Here is a 21192-nt window from a genome sequence, read left to right as displayed (position 1 = left end):
CTTTTTTTTTTCCTTAACCATGTGGCCTTTGCATAACAATACAAACTGAGCAGGTAGCATTGAATCTTCAAGTTCTTTCCCACCCTCTCAGCAACAGCGAGGGGGAAAGCAGGAGCTGAAGAACCGGATTACGAAGACAATCGCACAAGGCAGAAGAGATGGTCACAGTCTTTATTTCCATTTTAAATCTTTAGCCATCAGTAAAGTGAATGGGCAGAAACAACCAACTGAGCAGACAAACCCACTTTAGCTGGTTATTTCCAAGTATAAATAACTGTGGGACAACTGAATTTGAGCCAAAATAGAAAAAGGGAGCTGGGGAATTTAAAAGACAAAAGTAAGCCTGGTTGCACTCCCTTTTCATAGTGTCAGTGAAGAGGAAGTACCATAACAAAAGGAAGCTATGGTTACATTTGATCAGACATTTATTCCAACAGGAGGCATGGAATTGCACTTTGATGAAAATGCCAAAGCTGAATCGAGTCCAGTGCACTGGGGGCATTGTGCGCACTTAGCTTGATTTCTGCTGCAGCTCCTTCATTCTGTTCAGGGCACTGCCAGCCTGAAACCATTCGATCTGTGACTCGTTGAAGGTGTGGTTCAACATGATTGTTTCTTGGCTCCCGTTGGGGTGCTTGATGATGCATTTCAGAGGCTAAAGGAAGAAGACAGGTTTTATTTTCCCCCTTCTTTTTCAAGGGAGCAAGTTAACCGAAGCTTCTCACAGGAAAATCCCTACATGTTTTTACAGGGTTGAAAACAAAATGGTAGCTCAGGGGTGGTCTTAAGAGAGATGTGTGGTTGCAGTTCCTTTTAGGGAGCGCTCCCGCCTTAGGTAACAAGTCGAAGAATTCAGAATATTGTACAAGGACTTCTCAAAACAGCTCAGAACAACGTGATCTGATTCTGACCCACTGGTGTGGGGCATCTCCTCTGGCTGCCGGGCTGCGCGGCCCATCAGTGCCGGTGCTGCTCCAGGCCCTCGCACACGACCACGCTGCTCCCTGCCACGGGCACATCCCCGACCCCGAGAGCCGTGACAAGACGTGCAGGCACTTACCTTTCCAGGAGCAAAGTCCGCCAGCCCCACGATGCTCAGCTTGTCCACAGGATGGATCTTGTTGTAGTCTGCCGGATCCGCAAAAGTAAGAGGCAGTAGGCCTTGCTTCTTCAGGTTGGTTTCTGCAGAGAACAAACCATCAAGTATACTCGTAACAACTCGCTGCAGGGGATGAGGATTACTTCCCGGCTGCTCAGTGCTTCTCTGAGTAGTATTCCAACAGTAATTACTACCTTCATAACAAAATCAGCATATCCGCTGTTTGTGGCATATCTAAGCAGATATTTAAGAGGACTCCTAAGAAGAGAGACCATGCGATCTGTCAGCAGATAGTTCCTTCCCGTAGGTATTGAGCCCTGGGGCAAGGTAAACATCCCTGCCGCCCCAGCCAAACACATCCTGTTTATACACACCACAGGGGAAGCGCAACTCACCGTGGATCCTGGCAAAGCTCTTGGTGATGATGACCCTGCCCCCCAAGTGACGAGGTTCCAACGCTGCGTGCTCTCGGCTTGATCCCTCACCGTAGTTTTCATCCCCAATAACGGCCCATTTGACACCCATTTTCTGTGACAAAAGAGGAAGACTAAGACTTGTGCGGTCACTCAGGTGAGGAATTAACAATAAACACAACCCCAACACATCTAATGTCAGCGCAACACTAGTGACGTTGCTGTGCTATGATACCTTCTGCCAGGAGGCTCCCCTTGGTTCTAAGGAAGGACAGAAACGAAGGAACTATGTGCTTCAGAGCAGTTAGGTATTGCTGTCCTGGCTAACACGGGCTGAAGAGGATCGCTCTTGGGATCCAGAGCAAATCCTTGCCACCACCTTTCCTTCCGTGGTCTTGTGCCAGGTCAGCATTTACACCACTATGATCCCTGCTCTACTTCTAGAAGTTAGAGAGAAGGCTTTAACTTCTGTCTACCAGGACTGCTGCCAAGCTGTTCTAAGAGTGAAAGAAAATTTGATATTCCAACCCAAGTTTTAAAGAACAAAGGGGTCAAGAATAGAATTTAGACTAGCCATAGGTGAATTCTTTAGGTTCACACAGTAACTGAGGTCTGTTTGCTCAGATGAGGAGGTGAGATTTATTCGCAGCCTGGTGACGCCACTGCCTTGTAAGTTGTGCAGCGTCTAGAGGTGTTCTGCTCCTTTCACCTAGGGTTTCTGGTCCCCTTTGGGTCACAAGATCCTCTGCCCTCTGCCCCGCAGCAGGTAGGGACAGAATCGCCTGTAAGAACTGTCACAGTCAAAGTACGTCCCAAGAAAAAGCCTCAGTGCTGAATGAATTCACAGCTGCTGTTACTTGAGCAGTAGGGTGAGATCCTCGGTCTTGGCACAGAGCACAGAAAGTGCCAACACCCTCCTAAAATAGATGCACCAGGAGACAGCCTCACCTTGTAGTATCGGGCTGTGTCCGGGACTGGCCCAAACTCCTGGGTTAACGCGTTCCTCACGGAGTTGGCTTTGCCATTTTCAATGTTGATGGCGCCAATGAGCAGGTTGTTGGAGATGTTGTCCAGATGGCCACGGAATTTCAGCCACGGCCCAGCGGCAGAAATATGGTCAGTGGTGCACTTCCCTTTTACCTAAGGGGTAGTAGAAGAGATCAATCTCTTTAGGATGGGTCAGTGACTTGGGCCTTCCTCAGCACTTTTTATTCTGAAGGATCTTCACATTTCTTTTTAAAAGCACAAACCCAAGACAACTGTATCTGTTACAGAATCAAGGCACCGTAAGGCAGAACGCAATGGTCTCAGGCAGAATACAAAGGCAAAAAGAATGGTCTTTCTGCATGCTCTGGGCAGAAGGAAGATCCCTGTTCCAAAGGGCAGAGTTACAAAACTCCGGTAAGCTATGACACCTCCTGCCATGTCCTCACTTCCCTCAGCAGCAGGTTCTGCAGGTACCAGAAGTCATTAAGCTCTTCCTGGTACAGCTCAACCTCTCTGCTGGAGGAGCTCAGCAAGACACCAAGTGTTTCCTCAGAGTTCCCAGTCTGCATAGAAGCCTCCTCAACCTGTAGGAGCAGAATTCCCAACCGGAGAGAACAGCCTTCCAACTGGCTCCCAGTGTTTCCAAAGGAATTGTGCGTGTCAAACAAGCACAGCTCAGTATGGAAGCACGGCCCTTGGGAATACCTGCGGCTCTCTGCTGCTGAGAATCAACAGTTCTCCTGAAGGACAATTCCTAAGGGACTGCATTTCAGCACCTATCACTGTGTTAACTGAAGCTTTCATCCTGTAAATTCATCACAGAGAGTGAAACAAAATATGTCTTCATTAGGAGACTGAATTGTAATGTTTAACTATTGTGAAGTAATAGTTTCTGTAAAATGGGAAGACGACAAATACTGGTGGATGAGAAGATCCTAACGACCTCATTTCAGACAAAATGCATCTTAGAACAGTCAGATTTTAGAGATGCTAATTAGTGGTTATAACTAGGACAAATTCTCCAAACTGTGTGGTATGGGTGGGATCATATTACAGGGTGTAAAAAATTAATTTTTCATGGTATTAGCTAACAACTAGCCCCAAATAGAAAAGTCTCTTAGTCATAATATATAAAGTATCAGAAGGAAACAACACCACAAGGGAAGCAAGACCCTTGCTTCACTTCCCATAGCAATGCAGCTGTAGGGGAAGGCATCTGTCAGCTCAAGGCACACCCAAAGCTTCAACCCATGTGCAAATCCCCGTTTGCCCAGCCCTGTCACGGCTGGTGTTCCCCCGCCTTGCTCCTGACCTTGATGAGGATCAGCATGTCTTCTAGATCCTTGCCATCCCACTTATCGAAGGGCTCGAGAAGCTGGAGGCGCTGGCTGGTGGGGCTCACATCCACGTGCTGCCCACTGCCGTCCTTGGGAGGGTACTGATAGGTGTCCTGGCCTGGGTCAAAATCCTTCAAAAGAATAAAAAGGAAAGGAAAATCATCAGTCTCAGCCATCCCCAACAGCATGTGAAGAGAACAAGCCAATTTTAACATTAAAGGCAGTGCATGAGAGTTCCCCTGCTACATATAAAACACTGACAGTGACAGGCCTTCCCTCCCTCCATCTCCAGAGCAAGCAGTTACCAGCTTGGGCAGCTCATCCGCATCAGGTGCTTCTAGTTTAAACTTCTTCCCATCTGTTCCTGTCAGGTAATCTGTCTCGGGGTTAAATTTTAGAGTGCCAGCAATGGACAGGGCCGTGACAATCTGAAAGAAAAACAATTTAAAGGCTTAGTCTTCCTCCCATCTCTTCATTTGAAAGTCCTACGCCTAACAAAGACAGCAGCCAGAAGGCTCCCGAAGTTACACACCAAATGATGCTGGGTCTCTTCTGAAGGCAGCGGAATTGGCTCCCGAGACACCCTGAACTATTCCCCACGCCCCCTCTGGCTGTCTCTTACCTCTGGGGAGGTCACAAACGCGTGAGTCTCTGGGTTGGCATCATTGCGACCTGTGAAATTCCGGTTGTAAGACGTAACTATTGTGTTTTTCTCTCCTTTCTTTATGTCCTTCCTGTGAAAGAAGGAAACACTCGTCAAATCCAAAGGGACTATTGCTTCTAGATATCTGGCTGCTAAAATCCCCAGGCTTGGTTGTGGCAGCAATCACTATCTTTGGAAACATGAATCAGCGCACACATGTTTTCCTCCCCTAAGCAGAGCCTCAAAACCAAGGACAGTGCAATGCCAAGTCAGACACTGATTCCTGGAGTAGTTTTCATAGTCCATGTTGTGCACTGCTGAACTGTCTGAGCAATACTCAAGTACATGCCTTTGGACATGCCACCGTCAGTAATGACAGAGCCAAACGAGCATGTGTCTCCCATCTCTTTTATCAGGATTTTCCTCACTGCCACTCTAGGGATTTAAGCCAGACCAATCACTCTTCCTATTTTAAAAGGCCCACACAAACTCCAGCCCATCCTCTCAGAGAGAACTGATCTCTCTCCCCATTTTTCCCTATCAAAAACCTGTAGATGTGGCCATGCCGCAGCTTCATTCATCCAAAGGCTCGGCATAAATTTGCAGTTTATTTCTCCTCCTCCAGCGTGTATCAGGCAGCTACGACCAACGGCTAGTGTGCTTAATTACCCGTGTGTGGTATTAACAATCAAATCTGGCTTCGCAGAGTGCTTTAGGAGCTGAGAGATACAAAGCTAGACAGAGGTCTGTCTTTCACTTTACCTGTCCCACTGGCCAATGCATGGCCCACAAGCGTTGGCAAGAACCAGCCCTCCAACGTCTCGCAGGATTTGTGCCTGGGGACAGACAATTTCATTATTAGTAGAAAGTTTGGGATACATTTCTGATGGTATTCTTTTAGAGAAAGAGGACACCCATCTTCTAACAGAAAGCACCAACCCTGAAAAAAATCCCTTTCTTGTTTCACTTGCAAGTTTTGAGTAATTGTCATAAATACAGGGGGGCTGATGCCAGTAAAGCTGTAAGTTAACGCTGGGGAAAAGCACAGGAAGATTTACCATAAAGTTCCTGTTCTCTGCCTACTTTAAACTGAGCAAAGAAAACAGCTCCTCAGAGACATTTCACTGAAGATGGTCCAATTAATTTTCAACACGTTTCCTGGCAGTGTAAGGAGTGATTTGGTAAAAGTGCAGGCAAACATGTGCCTGCTCAGTCCATTCAGCAAAGGATCCAATCAAGAGGGCAGCTGCTGGAGAAAAGTGTAACTGCAGACAGACAAATAAAAAGCTGACTCGTGGACACACCCGCACATAAAGACTCACACAGTTGATCCCCAAGCTGTGACAGCGTCCAACACTTACTAAACATTAGAATCAATTAACACATCGTTATATTCTGCTCCCCACAAAAAGGGGGAAAGGTACGTGGTGGTTCCTCTAGGGATACACTGGAGTTTTACCTTAAGTTTAGTCTAAAATGGGACTTGCTTCCTACATACGCAGGTTTGCTCACATCCCAAACTGTTCTATAAGGAGAAGAGTGGATAAACATAGCAGGTCAAAACATTGCCTGGGCAGCAGCAGGACCCAGGGGCACAGTAACGCAAGGCTGGTTACTATATCAGTCATTGCACTTCGAGCAATACGTGAGGACAAATTTAAGAGGTTTCCATTAGTCACTTCCAGACTCCTGAGTACCCTCTGGAAAAGTTTAACCTTTACTGTTTGGACCTGTAAAGAGCAGCCATACTCACGTAACCGTCTCTTTCAATGGTGGCTCGGATCTGCTCCGAGCCTGGAGTGATTGTGAACTTCGATTTGCACTTCAACCCATGCGCTAGCGCCTGTTTTGCCACTGCTGCAGAGCGTCCCATGTCCTCGTAGCTGGAGTTGGTGCAGCTGCCAATCAGGCCTGTGGTGTTTGACAGAGACAGGGAGGTGGTTAGTGCAGCCCTGGTTGCTTCTCCCTGAGGAGACCATCTCTCAGCAGAAAAAACAAGAGACAACCTCCTTTTCCACTGACAAGGAGCCTGAAACAGTTTCAGGTACAAACACTGCCAAGCCTCCCAGCAAGATACTGTGGTCACAAGCAATCAATCCCTCAGGCTTCGGAGGCTGTAAGCCAGAACACATTACCTGGTCACTAGGCTGGTTATTGTTTTACAAGGTCAGAGTGCCACCTATGTGCACTTTGGTTAGGCGAATTACCACAAAGAGGTATTCTTCTAGGAAGACAGAAAAGGCTACAAATCAAGATGAGAAGAAATCAAGGAAATGATTAAAAGAAGAGGTGGGTGCCTCTCTACGCATATTGAATTTTAAATTTCCCAGCCCTTTCAACTTACACCTCAGAGCCCACTGGTCTTTCTTCTTTTTTTCTTCCAAGCAATTTACACACCCAATTAGTTCGCCTCGGTTATCTTGGGCTAGACCCCAACGCACTGTTTCGTTTTGGTATAGGCATTTTGTAGTCCTTGGGTAAAACACCCTTTGTTATGGTATGAAGATGACACGAGGACATACAGCGTTGCACTGACAGCACTCTGATGCTAAGCAGCAAAGAATAAAACTCTGGGCTTTCAGTTACTGCTGCTCTTGATCCTATTTGTAACACTACTGAGTAACTCGTCTCTACCTGGGATGTGGCCTTTACAATGTACTTGCATTCTTTTCATTCCCACCCTGAGCAATTCCAGAGAAGCCAGCGAGTGTACGAGTATCCATGCCTCCTCTTTAGGATAGCGAGCATCAACTTTACTACGTCCTGAGAGCTCAACAGTCTCCTGCTCGGGGAATGCACAACTGTGCGCCTGACAGATCTCTGTTGAAAGCCTGTTCATGGATTTGACCAAATGTGTAACAGGTAACATTCCTGGCAACCCCATCTTTTAAAAATTTCCAACAAGGCGAAAAAATTGCCTGGCTCTTGAGATCAAAACCCCTCCAGCTATCCCAGATCTAGGCCACGTGTGAGAGGCTACTCACACCTGAGAAAAAACAAAGAGACTACTCTTCCCAGCAAATTCATGTGCCTATGTAGAAATGACACTGCAACCAAGTCAAAGGGCATAGAGCAGTAATTAAAGGATTAGATCCCAAGCTATATGACCAACTGCTTATCCCAAGACAGCAACATTTATGGCACAAAGATGAAGGCAGAGGAAAGAGCAAATGCTACCCACCAACTCTGATATCAACAGGCCAGCCCTCCTTTTCTGCCACAGCACCAATATCTGACACAGGGTGTGCCAGGTCTGGAGTGAAAGGTCCATTGATATGTGGTTTCAGCTTTAAGAAACAACGACAGAGTCAGAAATTACAGTAGCCAGGGAAAAAAAAAAAAAACAGTTATGAAAGGAATTGATTTGCTATCTGGAAGCTGTTTAAATAGGACTCGCCTGCCTGAGCAGAAGCTGTTAGTGGAACAGATCTCAGCGTTTGTTACCCGTTTTAGCACAACCAGGGGTGCTGCGTCCAACTCCCAGCTTAGTCCTCATTCACACGAGGCAGTCTCATCACAACATCCAAGATGGCAAGCAGGAAGGAAGCCTTACCTCACTGAGGTTGATTTCTATCACCTGGTCATACTGACAACCAGAATCCGGTACCAGGTGTTGCTTGAATTCATCCGCCAGCACAGCTATGTCTGGAATAAGAAAGAAGGGAGACCTGAAAAACTGCAGCAAATAAGATGGAAAAGAAAAAGACCAGAACAACTGAACGCAGGGTCCACCAGATACTTCCCCAGGCATTTCAGCTACAGGCTCCCTGCTTGTACACCCAAGGACAGAAGCCACATCAGACACTGCTGCAGGAGGATGCTGCTCCCAGAGAACACCGTCATTCAAACCCACACTTCTACCCACTTCAACCCCCAAACCCTCTTACCAGCTCGCCCAGTCTTGCCCAGGTATTTCTTCATCCGTTCGTTGTAAGGGAAGATGGATGTGGTAGCTCCAATTTCAGCCCCCATGTTACAGATCGTTGCCATCCCTAGTGAAGGAGTGGGAGAAAAGACCACAGGGTCAACAAAGTCCAAGGCCATCCAATTCTTCAAGAGTCAGCCCATGGAAAAGACGGCAAAGCCAAGAGAGATCAAGTGCATTAGGCACAAACCTAACTCCACAGCAGACAGGATTCCAGACAAAGACTCCAGTGATAGAAAACAGTAAAAAAAAAAAAAAAAAAAAATCACTTGTGGCACTGGGGTCACCCATGCCTTTCAAGGCACAGTGATGAAGCTGTAGGAGTTGCTGTTTTACATTCAGGGAGATAGAAGCAGGTATCACAGGTCAGTGCTCTCTGATTCAAGAGAATAAAAATCCTAAAATGCTCTCAGATTGTAAAAGCAAGTATTCCAAGTAGCCAAGCATTATGAATGGAGAGAAGCCCAGCTTAAAAGCTACATTTCAAGCCAAAGGAAGGGACAGCTCTCTCAGTTTGGTCCTGACAAGTACTGTTACAAACAGCTGCAATATCTGCTGGTTCAAATTCAGCACCTGAGACCCACAATTGCCTACTGCAAGTCTCCAAGTTAACTGCTGCTTTCTAGTCTCCCCTCTGCTCTACTTTGCTGAGAAGCTTTTTCTTTAGCAGCTGTCACACATTTCCCCCCTTCCCCAACCTATTTCTCTCCTCTACTCACAACCTATTTTAGGCTGAAATGAAAATGTCATCCTTTACTACCCCCAACATCTCTATCCTCTAAGCATATGGCAAAATAGCCCCATCCTTACTCTCATCCTGACAGCGCCATCTTACAGGATTCCCCACAATTAACCATTCAGCGTTCTCACGGTCACAAGATTTAACAGAGCCGTCCAGAGAGGCTTTTCACTTGTTACACCGCTCTCACCCCACCAGCTTGCAGAGAAAGACTCCCAGTTTGCTGTGTACTGGTCACCCAGCCAGGCTAAGAGGGAACATTTAACACTTCTTGCCCGATTCCCTTCTCCTCACGGACAACACAACACCTCCAACAACAACCCACTCCAGATAAGAGATTCCTGTTGCCTTACCAGTGCAAGAGATTGAATCCACACCAGGCCCGTGGTATTCGATGATGGCGCCTGTTCCACCCTTGACCGTGAGGATGCCAGCCACCTTCAGGATCACATCTTTCGGAGAACTCCAGCCAGAAAGCTTGCCAGTCAGTTTTACACCAATAACCTTAACATGAGTTAAAACAACAACAGAAAAGTATACTGGTATCATTTCCCTCCAGCAGTCAAGAGAATTCCTCAGGCTTCTTTCTCACAATCTGGGTGGCCACCAAAACACAAAGGAGAAAATCCTGAAATACCACAGCACATGTACATGGGCTGAACCCACTGTCAAGGCCAACCAGAGATCACTACTCGCCTACCTCTCTCAATCCCCGAATTAAAAAGGCTGGAAATGAAACTCAGAGATGCCAACAAACGACAGACTGGCTGTATGAGCCAGGCAAACACAGGCGCTAGAGTGCCTTACATACATTTCTTACCCATTTTATATCTCATGCTCCACATAGAGGATTAGTGTTCCTTTTGCTCCTACCTTTGGGCATTTAAGCTCCCAAGGGATTCCTGCCATGACATCCACGGCATCAGCTCCACCCACTCCAATGCAGATTCCTCCCAAGCCACCTCCGTTGGGGGTGTGTGAATCTGTGCCAATCAGCATAACCCCGGGATAGGAGTAGTTCTCCAGAATGATCTGAAAAGAAAAATTGATTGTTTGCTTGCTTGTTTGGTTGGAAAGGAGGGGGAAGACAGCAAGAAACCCAACAAGAATACAGACTAGTTTTTATTTGCAGATTTCAGTAGCAAGAAATGTAATTTCTTTTGGACCGTAAGTTCAGTTGTATTTCAACCCCCTTTTGGAGGATGTAATGACTGAACGAGGTACCAAGTCTTGGCCCTTGCTCATCCCAGGACAGTAAGAAAACTTAAGCAATGACCTTCCCTTTTTCACTGGAAGACCTCTTCCTTCCAGTAACCTTCGTTAGGGCTCAGGAAGCTGTTCCTTAGTCTCCAAACCCTTGATCAACTGCTGAGCCAGCCAGCTCACCTGTCCAGTGCTAGGAAGACTTTTTGCAGATTTTTATAGTCCCACAGCAGTAGAATACCACAGCAGGGCCCTCCAAATCCTTACTGCCAGCCAAAACCTAATCACACAGAAGAATCCCTCACAAATACACCAAGAGGCTGCCTTTCACTTATTGCTGCTACTGATGCCATGCAAAACTCTTCAAATATTAGCAAAATCACAGAACAGTCCTCTACTGAAAAATTATGACCTTCCTGTAGAAGCTAATGAACTTCTTACTGCACGTGTGCCATACCAACATTACGTACAGCCTTTCTGGGAAGCACAGCACATCTTACAGAACAGTCTGGACAGAAACACAGCAGCCCTTTATTGAAAGAGCTAAGATTTTTGCCTGTAGTACTTCCACCTTTACATACGCATGCAAGAAAGGTCAATTCCAAGAGCCAGACTCTGAAGCTATACAGTACGTCCAATTTTCTCCAGCTTTTTTTCCTCAGAAAGTGAATCACAAGAAAGCTGGTAACAACAATAGGGAGCAGAAGTAACCTGAGGTGCTCCCACAACCTTTTGGGGAGTTCACCTGTTCTATTTCCTTTCTCCATTGCGTCACACCAAGTTAAAGTAACCTTAGTAACTCATTCCATAGCTAAGAAAAGACAGCAGAGAGCTCTTGACCGCACCTGGTCACAAGTTCCCTGCTGACAGGACGTTTAACAGTCATCCATTCTCCTCTCCACTCCTTTTGCTTGTGCTGCACTTCAATTTTTCCTGCCTGCAACTCAGGAACAATGAAAAATGTCTCCTGGACATACATAGCAAATCAAACAAAATCAAGGTAGGGAAGTCCTGCTATAGGTGTTGGGTTTAAAAACCAGAAAGCCTCATCACGTGCTAAGTTATCTCGGGATGGTCATATTTTTTTGAGGTGCAAGTGGTATGGCAAGAGAATTTCAGACCTGAAAACCCATTGAAAAGTCCTTTGCATTTTATTCAATTCAGATAGCAACTAGTTATGAGTACCTAAAGCTGCTCTATTTGCTGTCCTCATACACTCTCTCCTGGTTTTGTTTTTTTGAAATGGAACCAAACACATACAAAAGAGCCTTCGAAAATGTATGTTCCAAAAGCTTCCTTCCTTACTCCCAAAAGGAACCCACATTAGCCTTAAGTAGCTATTTTCACGGCATCACTTCACGCTCCCAGGCGTACCGAGATAAGCCAGCTCACAAACAGTTAAGATCCTTTGATTCACGTGGCCTGCTGCTGGCACTAACTAATCACGCATCAGGTTACACTTTGACAAAAATAACCTTTCAGTAAAAACATCGCTGTCAAGATAACTGAAAGGGAGCAAGCAAGAAATTTCACCTGCCTCAGAGAAAGCGAGTTGTTCCTCTAAACTGGTGAAATTCTCTGCGGGTTTGTACTGGAGCTCCCCCTCCACCATGAGGAGGGAGAGCCACTGGATGTTCAAAGACTACAAGCACACACTTTACCTGGTGAATGATTCCTGACCCAGGTTTCCAGAATCCCACTCCATACTTGGCACCAGCTGTTGCTAGAAAGTTGTACACCTCCTGGTTTATATCCTAGTCACACAGGAAAACACATGGTGTTAGTAACACATTTTGTTCTTTGGCAGATCATGAGCTCAAACACGCTCCCTTCTTCCCAAGCCTGTTCATAGTTTGCTCCACAGTTTTGCAGCAGCTAGAGGGAGGTGCACATCGCTCTTAAAATCGAAAGAGATCAAGGCTGTTTGCCAGTCAGTTGTAGCAGGCCACTTGATTTCATCCAACTTGTAGCTCTCCTAAGGCATCTTTTTTAGTTTCCAATGCCAAATCACACAATTCAAGGAAAACCCTGCCAGTAAGGCATTGGAGAATGCCCTGCTCATTTCTTCTACTCTCAAAGGTATTTTAACCTGTTTTTCTCTCTTCTTCTCACCCCCCCTTCCTTTTCTACCAGCTGTTTCTTTTGTTTTATGCATGCTTTGCAGACATTTCAAACCTCCTGATAAGCATTTCAGCTTTATTTTTTACGGATGAAGAAATGGAGTTGGAAGTTGCTCGCTGCCAGGGGAGCTGGTGGGCGTCGTTTCTCATTCTGCTGAGTCCCTTGCTTAAGGCTCACACAATGCTGCCTTTCTTGCTGCGCCACCACTGTTATTCGTGGAGGTCACACCATGAAAACTGCTTGTGAGAATACCCACGGTTGCCAAGGAAGTATGACAGTATTATGTCCTGATAGTTCTTGGCAGAGGAGCGGCAGAAGAGATAAGATAAGCGCTCGGAGGAGGGAGTTTCTTAAAGACTGTTCTCAGGCAGCTACGCTTCAGAACGAAGAGAAAGGGGAAACGGGAGATAATGGCAGAATTGTCTCAGCACACATTTGCTGAAGTTTCCCATGAGGCAGCAGCAGTTCTTTAAGCCTCGTTTTCCACTGGGAGTCAGGTCACTTCACTCTGTTTGTGCATCCCTCCCCCAGTAAAGCACGCTGATGTGCCAGGAGCAGATCCAAGCCACCCTGTGGCCTGCCAGCATTCATTGTGTGCCAACTGGCAGCTACAGAAGCAGAACCCAGTCAGAAGAAGGCAGGACCTTTACTTGGTCTGCTCAGAGCGGGTGGCAGACGAGGAACGCTGCTCAGCTCAGGGCTGCAGCAGAACACCATTGCACTGCAGAGAACAAATGCAGGAATAGGGGAAAGACAGGAGGTGAGGGAAGAAAATCAAGTCTTATTTAGTACGGTCCCAAATTCTTAATCTCACAGCTTGGGCCTGAGACAAAATATAGAACGAGAACTCTCCAAATTTACTCTTTGGTGGTATACGTTGCTTTACTCTAACCTGAAGGAAAAAGAAAAAGCCAGAAGCACTTACTTCGACATCAGGAATTTCTTAGAATAGATACAGACTAAAATCTTAAAATGCAGCTGAGCACCCACAACGTGTTTAGGACAGATTCTTCAGTTTCAGTATCAGGGTCCAAGTCAGAAGCCTCCTGGCTTTGATAATGGACTTACGCTATGCCCACTTGGAAAAAAAGGCTCCCCCGACTTCCCTGCTATGCTAACAGGATATTCTTCCCTGGCAGATTCGTTGTGGTATGTGGGACAGAGGTGAATGTGTTTACATTTGACAGAACCCCCTAAGGAGGAATAAGCAGTAAAACAGTGTGGGGGAAATGTAAAAAAAACAAAACCTCATTGAACCAGAAGTTGGACAAACAACATTGGAATTCCCAAATAAAACCCTTCATGCCTGTATATACATTTATTACCTATCCTTGCTGGTCTTGAAAGCTGCAAGTGCTTCAGTAAGCACTAATCACTTGCAAGTGGTTTGGGAAACAGAAGCAGTCAGTTGCTCCCCCTTCACAGGATGCAGTGCAATGCAGACACACATTCAGGAAGCTTTTCATGCTGCCGTAGACAGCGAAACTCCCTAGAGTAATCCGTCTTCCTTTCCTACCCTTTGAAATAGATTTTTCTTCTTCCCTTACCTGAAACGTCTTCTCACTCTACGGAACACACATATGACTTGCAATTCCATCGCTAGCAGATTAAGAGCTAGTGCTTCCTATTGTCATGGTCCTTTAAACCATGTCGTGGATGAATCTCTGGTGAAAAACTCCCACAGCCCTGCTTACGCTGTTTCTCTACTGCATCTGACCTATCTACCGAGCTAACCACCAGACTTGATACCAGATTACTTGTGATTTTGTGGCTGTCCTGGAATAAAAAAAAAAAAAAATCCCTTCCCTAGACTGGAAAGAAGCTTTCAAACAGACTGAATTTAAGTCTCTGCAGTAGTCACCTTGGCCCTTCGAAGATCCTTTTCACCACCTGACTGAGCTTCTATGAGGTGATCGCAATGGATGGTGGAAGGCACGGCCACTTTGGGCAGCCCGCTGCTGATGAACTGCAGCATTGCCATCTGAGCAGTGGCATCCTGCATGGCCACGCGATCGGGCCGTAAGCGCAAATAGGTCTTGCCTCGCTCAATCTCCTGCTTCGCTGGGTCATCCAGGTGGCCATATACAATCTTCTCAGACAAGGTCAGGGGACGGTCGAGCCTGGGGAGACAAGAGAAGAATTTTACCTCTGCAAGTTGTGTACTTTAACATTTGCCCCTTTAAGCATGTAACAGAACAAAGATACTCTCTTCTTCCCTTTACCACTCTAAAACACATGAACACACAGCAACCTGCGTGGTTATCTTACGGATCTAAAATATCAACTGGTAGCTGGCTGAAACAAGTGCTTGGTCCAGAAAGTTCAAAAGGATACAAACCAACGTCACTTTGCGCTTTTATAATCTCCCTATACAGTAAAGGAAGCTTTGACTCTGCTCATTTCTCAAGGTCATACTTCAGGACAGCAAATAGGGAGGTAAGAGAGAGGTCAGACTCAATTCACAAGTACCAGATCCCACAGCAAGGAAGGACAACTAAGCAGAGTTTCGCGAACACAGACCTTTTGTCCTGCAGGCTTCTGACTGGCTGTCTCAGCTGAGGAGCCTATTTATGTCAGTGGTGAGATCTTCTGAGAGGTAACTAAGTAGACACAACGACTTGAAACGAGAGTTACCACATCTAACAAAGGATGCAGAGACCGAAGGACATGTCTTACAAACCACTGCCAAGGTAAGTGGAGCAGGAATGACAACTCAGCAAGCCCCTTTCAGCAGATTAAGGTCACCATGTTTACACAGACTACGAATTCCTAGCCCTCCTTTTTGTGTCTAACGCCTACGGTGGCACACGGGAGAACGTTCACCGTCAAAACAAGGTGCAAAGGAGCATTAGCCTGCAATGACCACTGCCCACACGCTGCTTCCCCAGACAGGTGCAAGCCCCAATACGAAGGCTCACGAAGGAGGGCATTAAAAAGAGGACAGAGCCCTTTCTAGCGCCTCCTCTGCACTGACCTGGTTTTCTACGTGTCAGAGTGCTTCTTCCGAACCTTCAACCCTCCCCACAGTGCCCCACACCACTGCATGGAGACACTACAACTCGTGTTTCACTACACTGGCGACTGCTATGGCTCCGAGCTGCTAACCCCAGTAAATATTCCCTTTGCCAGAGCCCTGTGATGTTTTTTTATTCCCCTCCTCTCCCATCACTGCAGAGCTAAATTCTGCACATTGACCCGACCCCTCTCCTCCTCCTTCCTCCCCTCTTACCTCTTACGGACAATGTTGATGTTCTTCTCCAACTTTTCATAATTTATGTATTCATTAGGCTCAAAGTGGCTCATGGCCACCTTGGCCCGCTGGCACAGGACGGGTGCGACATGGTAGCGCCGTATCCCACCATTCAAGGCATGCTGGAAAAAGGAGAGCGTTAGTGCTGCAACCCTGCAGAGTGACTCCCTCTAACATCAATAAAATACTTGCTTTTCAGCTGTTATTCCTGGAATTTTACAGGCTGAGGAACAGAAAGTTTGCAGAGTTTTGTTTTTTTTTAATGAACATTTGATCAGACAATGCTACATATTGAGTTAAACAGTGAGACATCAGGCTTGCCAGAGCTGCTAGCATTTACCAAATTATTTTGTATTTCTATCTGAAGCACAAGATACCTTATGTTTTCGTATGAAATCTTCTTTCGGGCAATTCTGAGATATCCCCTAAGTGCACAACAGCTTGATGTATTCCTGAGATATTACAGCCACGGTGGAGAAGAGCATATCCAGTTTCCAAATCTGTATTTACTCGCTGGTATTGAGTTTATGCTGAAGGACTGGCAGACAAAACTGTATGGGACTGAGAAAATACCCTTTTGCTCCACCACTACATACCAAGCTCCCTGTGCGGGGTCTCTACACCCTGCCACAAGCATATTGTTACGTGCTGCGTAAGGTGAGCTGCATTTCAGTGCTAGCCAGAGTGACTCCTGTGGATGTGCTTGGTCTACAACCTAACACAGAGCAGAAGAGGCAAGTTGTGGACCAAACACTTTTGCTTCACTGATCTGGCTGCGGGGACATCCTCACCTTGACCCCGAAAACAGCCTTGCGCTTGCCCCACAGGTGAGCTAAGAGCAGGATGGATGAACTGTACCACAGGTTCAGCAGGAAATGCAACCAAAAAAAGCCCAAACGTCACTTGGCCGCCTCCAGAGTGAAACAATCCCCTGGAACACGGGAGAAGGGCAGGCTACACGAGGTACCTTTACAGCACCTGACCTAGAAGGAGCAGGTCAGTGCCAGGGATAAAAGGCTCTCTCTCATGCAGCTGTGAAAATTGAGTCAGAGGGCAGCCTCCAAAAAACTCCCAAGGATTTGGCACATGCACTTCTTACATCCTTTGGAAGTCTCTGTCATCGTTGCTGGAAGTCTGGAAACAGACAGAAAACAAGAGTCCAGAGTTCTTCCTCCCCTGGTATTACAATTTAATCTTACTCCTGTGTTTCCTGTGCCCCGTCCCTGGAGGTGCTCAAGGCCAACCTGGTCTGGTGGGAGGTGTCCCTGCCCGTGGCAGGGGGCTGGAACCAGGTGGTCTTTGAGGTCCCTTCCAACCCAAACCAGTCTCTGATTCTCTGATCTTCTACTTTACATTGACAAGATTTTCATAGGTACAGGTTAATACATACACCAGCACTGCACTGACTAGCCCTTGTGTACACACAATTGTTTGTATAATCACGGTACCAAACCCTGGTTCTGCAATACCAAAGATGCTAATTAAATCTTTAATCATGTATTTTTCATTTTTCCCTGTGAATATTTCCCCCCCAGTTTTCTTGCTACCAGCATTTCAACAGTTGCCTAAGCCAGCCATGATCAATGAGACGATACCACCAATTTTTAATCCAAATCTTGTTTTATTGTCCTTTTGATAACATTTATCAATGTCTTCCATAACAAAAAAGTTCAGGAAATCTAGGGGAGATCCTAACAGCTAGCACACTACCAACAAGGGCGTGGTTTATTTTCTTAGCAAACAATCCTAAGCTCTTAGATATCCACCTTTCTGTAGGAACACTACAGGTCTAAATTTTAGCAGCCGTGCATGGTTTTTGTTAAAGAACGTGAACACGGCACTGCAAGGGAGCATTGCTCTCCCAGAAGTGCAAGTGAAAGCCAGTCATCAGATTTCACTCGGCTGCACTTCAAGCTCAGAACTTCCAGAACATATCACATGTGTCAGAAGGGAGACTTCTCCTCCTCCCACTGGAGGAAAAAACAACCAACAGCTTCATTCCCCCTGTTGTTTTTTATCTAGCAGCCACACAATTTTTGTGTTTGCTTAGTTCTGTTTATTTGTATGGTTTTTTTTAAATAAACTTCAGCATTTACCCAGAAAAAAAAATAATGTTGTGGACAACACCTTTGCCTCACGAGATATCCTTCATATTCTGAAAGTCTCCAGCTGCTGGAGTGGTTGGAAAACACTAAGGGATTTCAGCAACGTTCATGGAAAAATCAGCTCTTCCCCAGACCAGGAACGGCATTTTGCTTTAATGCAGTGATTCCTTCCTTCTCCCACAAACTAACCCAACTGATTAGTTGAGTTCCTCCACGTCACCCAATAAACTGAAAGCTACGTTTCACCATAATTCAGAGCACAGAAGGAGAACAGATTTGCAAATTAAAGTAAAGGTGGAGGCTTCGCAGCATTCTAGTCTTGCCTGGGATCAGAGCTGATGATGATCAAAAGCTGAAGGAGGGCTCTCCAAAGATCTGAAGAGAGGTGCAAAGATTTTATTTCAGATAAAATTCAGATAAAACCTTTTCAGTTTGAGTACATGTCTATATACATTTTTACTTCACAAAACGGCTGTGTGAAGTTTAGTATTAATTAGAATGCCATATAAATAGTCAAATTTTAATCACAGAAATAGCAATACAAAGTAGTTGACTTCTGTTTGAGCCCCACCACAGCTTCAGAGCACCAGAAATGGAAGGGGAGAGAAATGAGCCTGCTTGAGAAGAAGGATCCCAGCTGGACATGGAAGTCTGGAAAACTGAGGGTCTGCACCTGTCCTTTTTTCCCCTGCATCCTCTGAAATGGGGTGGCAGAACTACAAGATTAAGTCACCAGACCAACAGCTTCCAGCTTCACTCTCCCCCCACACTCCTCCCTGAAAAAGGTGGTGGTTCGGGAGCTTTGTTTTTGGTGAGTAGTGACAAGTGCCTTGAGACCTATAGCCAAGGGAAGCAGGCAAGCAGTACTGTTAAGCTCTGGACTGAGCACCCAGCAGGCAGCTGCCCAGTGGTCTCTTCTCATCTGGTGTTGAATTTGTTTTCCCTGCACCAGTGTCCTTGATCCAGATTTCAGTAAAGGAAACCACTGCAGGCCTCCTAAGTCCATCAGTATTTTGGCAGGTGAAAAGCCTCCTTGAAAGACATGGAAAAGACAGCCTATTAAATGGGTCATTAATTTGAAATCTTAAAGAAGCCAACTCTTATCCGTGTAGACTTTAGGAGCTCATCTGAAAGGGCTATCTGTCTTGTATCTAGCTCACTGCAGTGAATGGTCCAGATGCAAGACTGAATTTCCAGAACTCACATTTTGGCACTTTATACGGTAGATAAGTCCAGTAAGCCAAAGTTTGTGGTCAAAAGAGTAGAAACTATGCTACGTGCACTCCTATCCCAGAAAGCCCTCCTAGAAATTTTAGCTGAAACCCAAAATACCATCTTTCCTCATCCTCCCTCATCTAAGAACACCAGCCAAGTTTCCAACATTGACCATGGTACAGCCTAAAAAAATGGTATGGTATAATCAAAACGTAAACGCAGCCTGGTTTCCCAGACCCACCTCCAAAGGGCAACCAAAATTAGCGTCCTGAAGATCGATCTAACTCTAACCAACATTCTTTTTTTCGCCAACATACACAAAGCTCACCAAATGTAATTTCAGTACTCAAATACAAGACCTTCAATGAAACCCTAATACTTCAGCTGGTTTGGAGTCTTATACTTCTTTCAGCGAACCCCCAGCCAACGTGGCTCAAGAAACGGAATGCTGCTAAAAGCATCTTTAAGGCAGGCATGAAAAAGATCTCAACCCTTTGAGGCTATTAGAAGAATTGTGCTATAAATAGGGCCGTCGGCCTGAACCAGGCTAATTCCAATTTATTTCTCAGAGATAAGCTTCCTATACAACTCCAAAAGCTGTTTGAGGAGAGGCGATGAGCAGAACCAGCGTTAACAGCACGTGCCACGCTCAGTGCTGACATTATCACAGTGACTGGCAACATGATCCACTTGTTCATTAAATCTCCAGGCTGCTAAACATGGCGAAAAAAAAAAACAACACACACTATTTGCCTCCTATAATGATCAAGGAGACAAATGTTTGATTACAGCCAGATGATTTTGTCCGTTAAAAGGATACACAACTGATAATCCAGGACAGCCTCCCAGAACACTAAATTCCACACAGTCACCGTGCTACCATAGCCTTTGTTCTACATTATACAGCATTCACCTTACTGTCTGGTTGCTCTCACGTGGCAATGCACCATAAAATGAGAACCAATTCATTATGCTAATCAAAGATTGGCCTTCATTTTATAACTAGTCATTTCTGTCCAAAGTGCAAATTAACAACTAATTACGAACCAACGATGAATACACCGACTTGACCAAAACGGTGCCGTTCTGTAACTTTTACTTAAATAAAAAAGGAACTCTTTTCTAAAACACCTAGCTCTAAAGCAGTGAGGCAATAAAAAATACGAATTAAGCTTCATAAAATACTTCAGAAGGCTGGAATCAAGTTATTACTTCAGCTCCTGAAGTAACGGGAGCACGCTCACCAAGGTCACAAGAGGCAAACTGAGAAGTTAAAGTGCCCCGTGCTTTCCTAAGGGGATCACAGGCTTCCTTATCCCAGTTATCAGCCCTAAAAGAAGAAAATTGCATCCTGATGTTTATTTCCTAAGGTAGAAAAAATAAGGAAGCCTTAGCACTGAGGAAACGTTGAGCACAATAACGCCCTCAGCGCGACAGCCCTGCGGCGCCTCACGTTACTCGCGGATGCGGCCGTTAGAGGTCACGATGGGCAGGGCTGGGAGAACCGCTACGAGCGCCGGTTCGGTTTATTGGGGAAAAATAACGTTTTGGGGCTGTTTGTAGGGTTGTGGTTTTTTTTTTTTTTTCACAGCCTTCCTCACTGCTTTCGATGCAGGGTCCCCGCGCTCCCCACACAGCACCGGGTCCGGAGCAGCCACCACACAGAGCCCGGCTCCCGCCCCACCACCCCCGGGGCACCGGGAGGGAGGCAGGGCCGGGCCCGGCCCCGGTCACCTTGCGCTCACCTTGAGGGGCGGCCGGACCGGTCCCGGTCCCGGTCCCGGTCCCGGTCCCCTCGCCCCCCCCGCCGCCCGCCACGTCTCGCCCCCCCCCCCCCGGTGCCGCCCCGCGCCCGCCCGGCGCCACCGCCCCGCCGCGCTGACGCACCCGCAGCCTGGCGGCCAGCACGCAGTACGGCGCCATCTTGTGCGCTCACCGGGCCCGCGGCGCCCCGAGATGGCGTCACCCCCGCCGCGCCCGGGGGGACGGAGCGAGGGAGGGAGGGAGGGCGGGGAGGGACGGCGCAGGTCCTGGCAGGGCGGTGTGATCGCTCGAAGCCTGCCCCTCGCGAAGGGACGCGGGCGACCCCCGTGCGGGGAGGGAGTGGCGGGCGGGCGGAGCTCACCGCGAGGCTCGGCGCCTCGGCGCGGCTCGG

The 21192-nt window shown here is 46.7% G+C and overlaps 1 protein-coding gene and 1 long non-coding RNA gene across 2 annotated transcripts; both read right to left on the bottom strand.

Moving 5' to 3' along the window:
- Positions 1-157: 157 nt before the first annotated feature.
- ACO2 (aconitase 2) lies at positions 158-21185 on the bottom strand. Its single transcript, XM_040554339.1, has 18 exons — positions 20925-21185; positions 15697-15839; positions 14329-14587; positions 12008-12100; positions 10017-10175; positions 9497-9647; positions 8367-8471; positions 8033-8124; positions 7661-7766; positions 6233-6390; positions 5242-5315; positions 4459-4570; positions 4142-4264; positions 3812-3967; positions 2461-2652; positions 1495-1627; positions 1061-1182; positions 158-655 (listed from the first exon to the last, which is right to left on the bottom strand). Exons 1-18 carry the CDS (start codon positions 20958-20960, stop codon positions 512-514), a joined length of 2358 nt encoding a protein of 785 aa, XP_040410273.1. The 5' UTR covers positions 20961-21185; the 3' UTR covers positions 158-511.
- Positions 17334-20432, bottom strand: LOC121068928. Its single transcript, XR_005819148.1, has 2 exons — positions 20282-20432; positions 17334-18197 (listed from the first exon to the last, which is right to left on the bottom strand). It is a non-coding gene; the product is annotated as an uncharacterized LOC121068928 (long non-coding RNA).
- Positions 21186-21192: the final 7 nt, after the last annotated feature.

This window comes from Cygnus olor, chromosome 1, assembly GCF_009769625.2.
Source record: "Cygnus olor isolate bCygOlo1 chromosome 1, bCygOlo1.pri.v2, whole genome shotgun sequence".
In the NCBI taxonomy this organism is placed as follows: domain Eukaryota; kingdom Metazoa; phylum Chordata; class Aves; order Anseriformes; family Anatidae; genus Cygnus; species Cygnus olor.
Note: the sequence above shows the minus strand (reverse complement) of the source record. Positions and strands in the feature narration are given on the sequence as shown.

Excerpts from the sequence above, each read along its gene's own strand:
- ACO2 (XM_040554339.1), bottom strand. The coding sequence starts at position 20,960 with ATGGCGCCGTACTGCGTGCTGGCCGCCAGGCTGCGG. Across the intron at positions 9,648-10,016 it reads GGGAGCTTAAATGCCCAAAG|GTTATTGGTGTAAAACTGAC; the intron begins GTAGGAGCAAAA and ends ACTCATGTTAAG. Across the intron at positions 8,125-8,366 it reads GGGCAAGACTGGGCGAGCTG|ACATAGCTGTGCTGGCGGAT; the intron begins GTAAGAGGGTTT and ends TTCTTATTCCAG.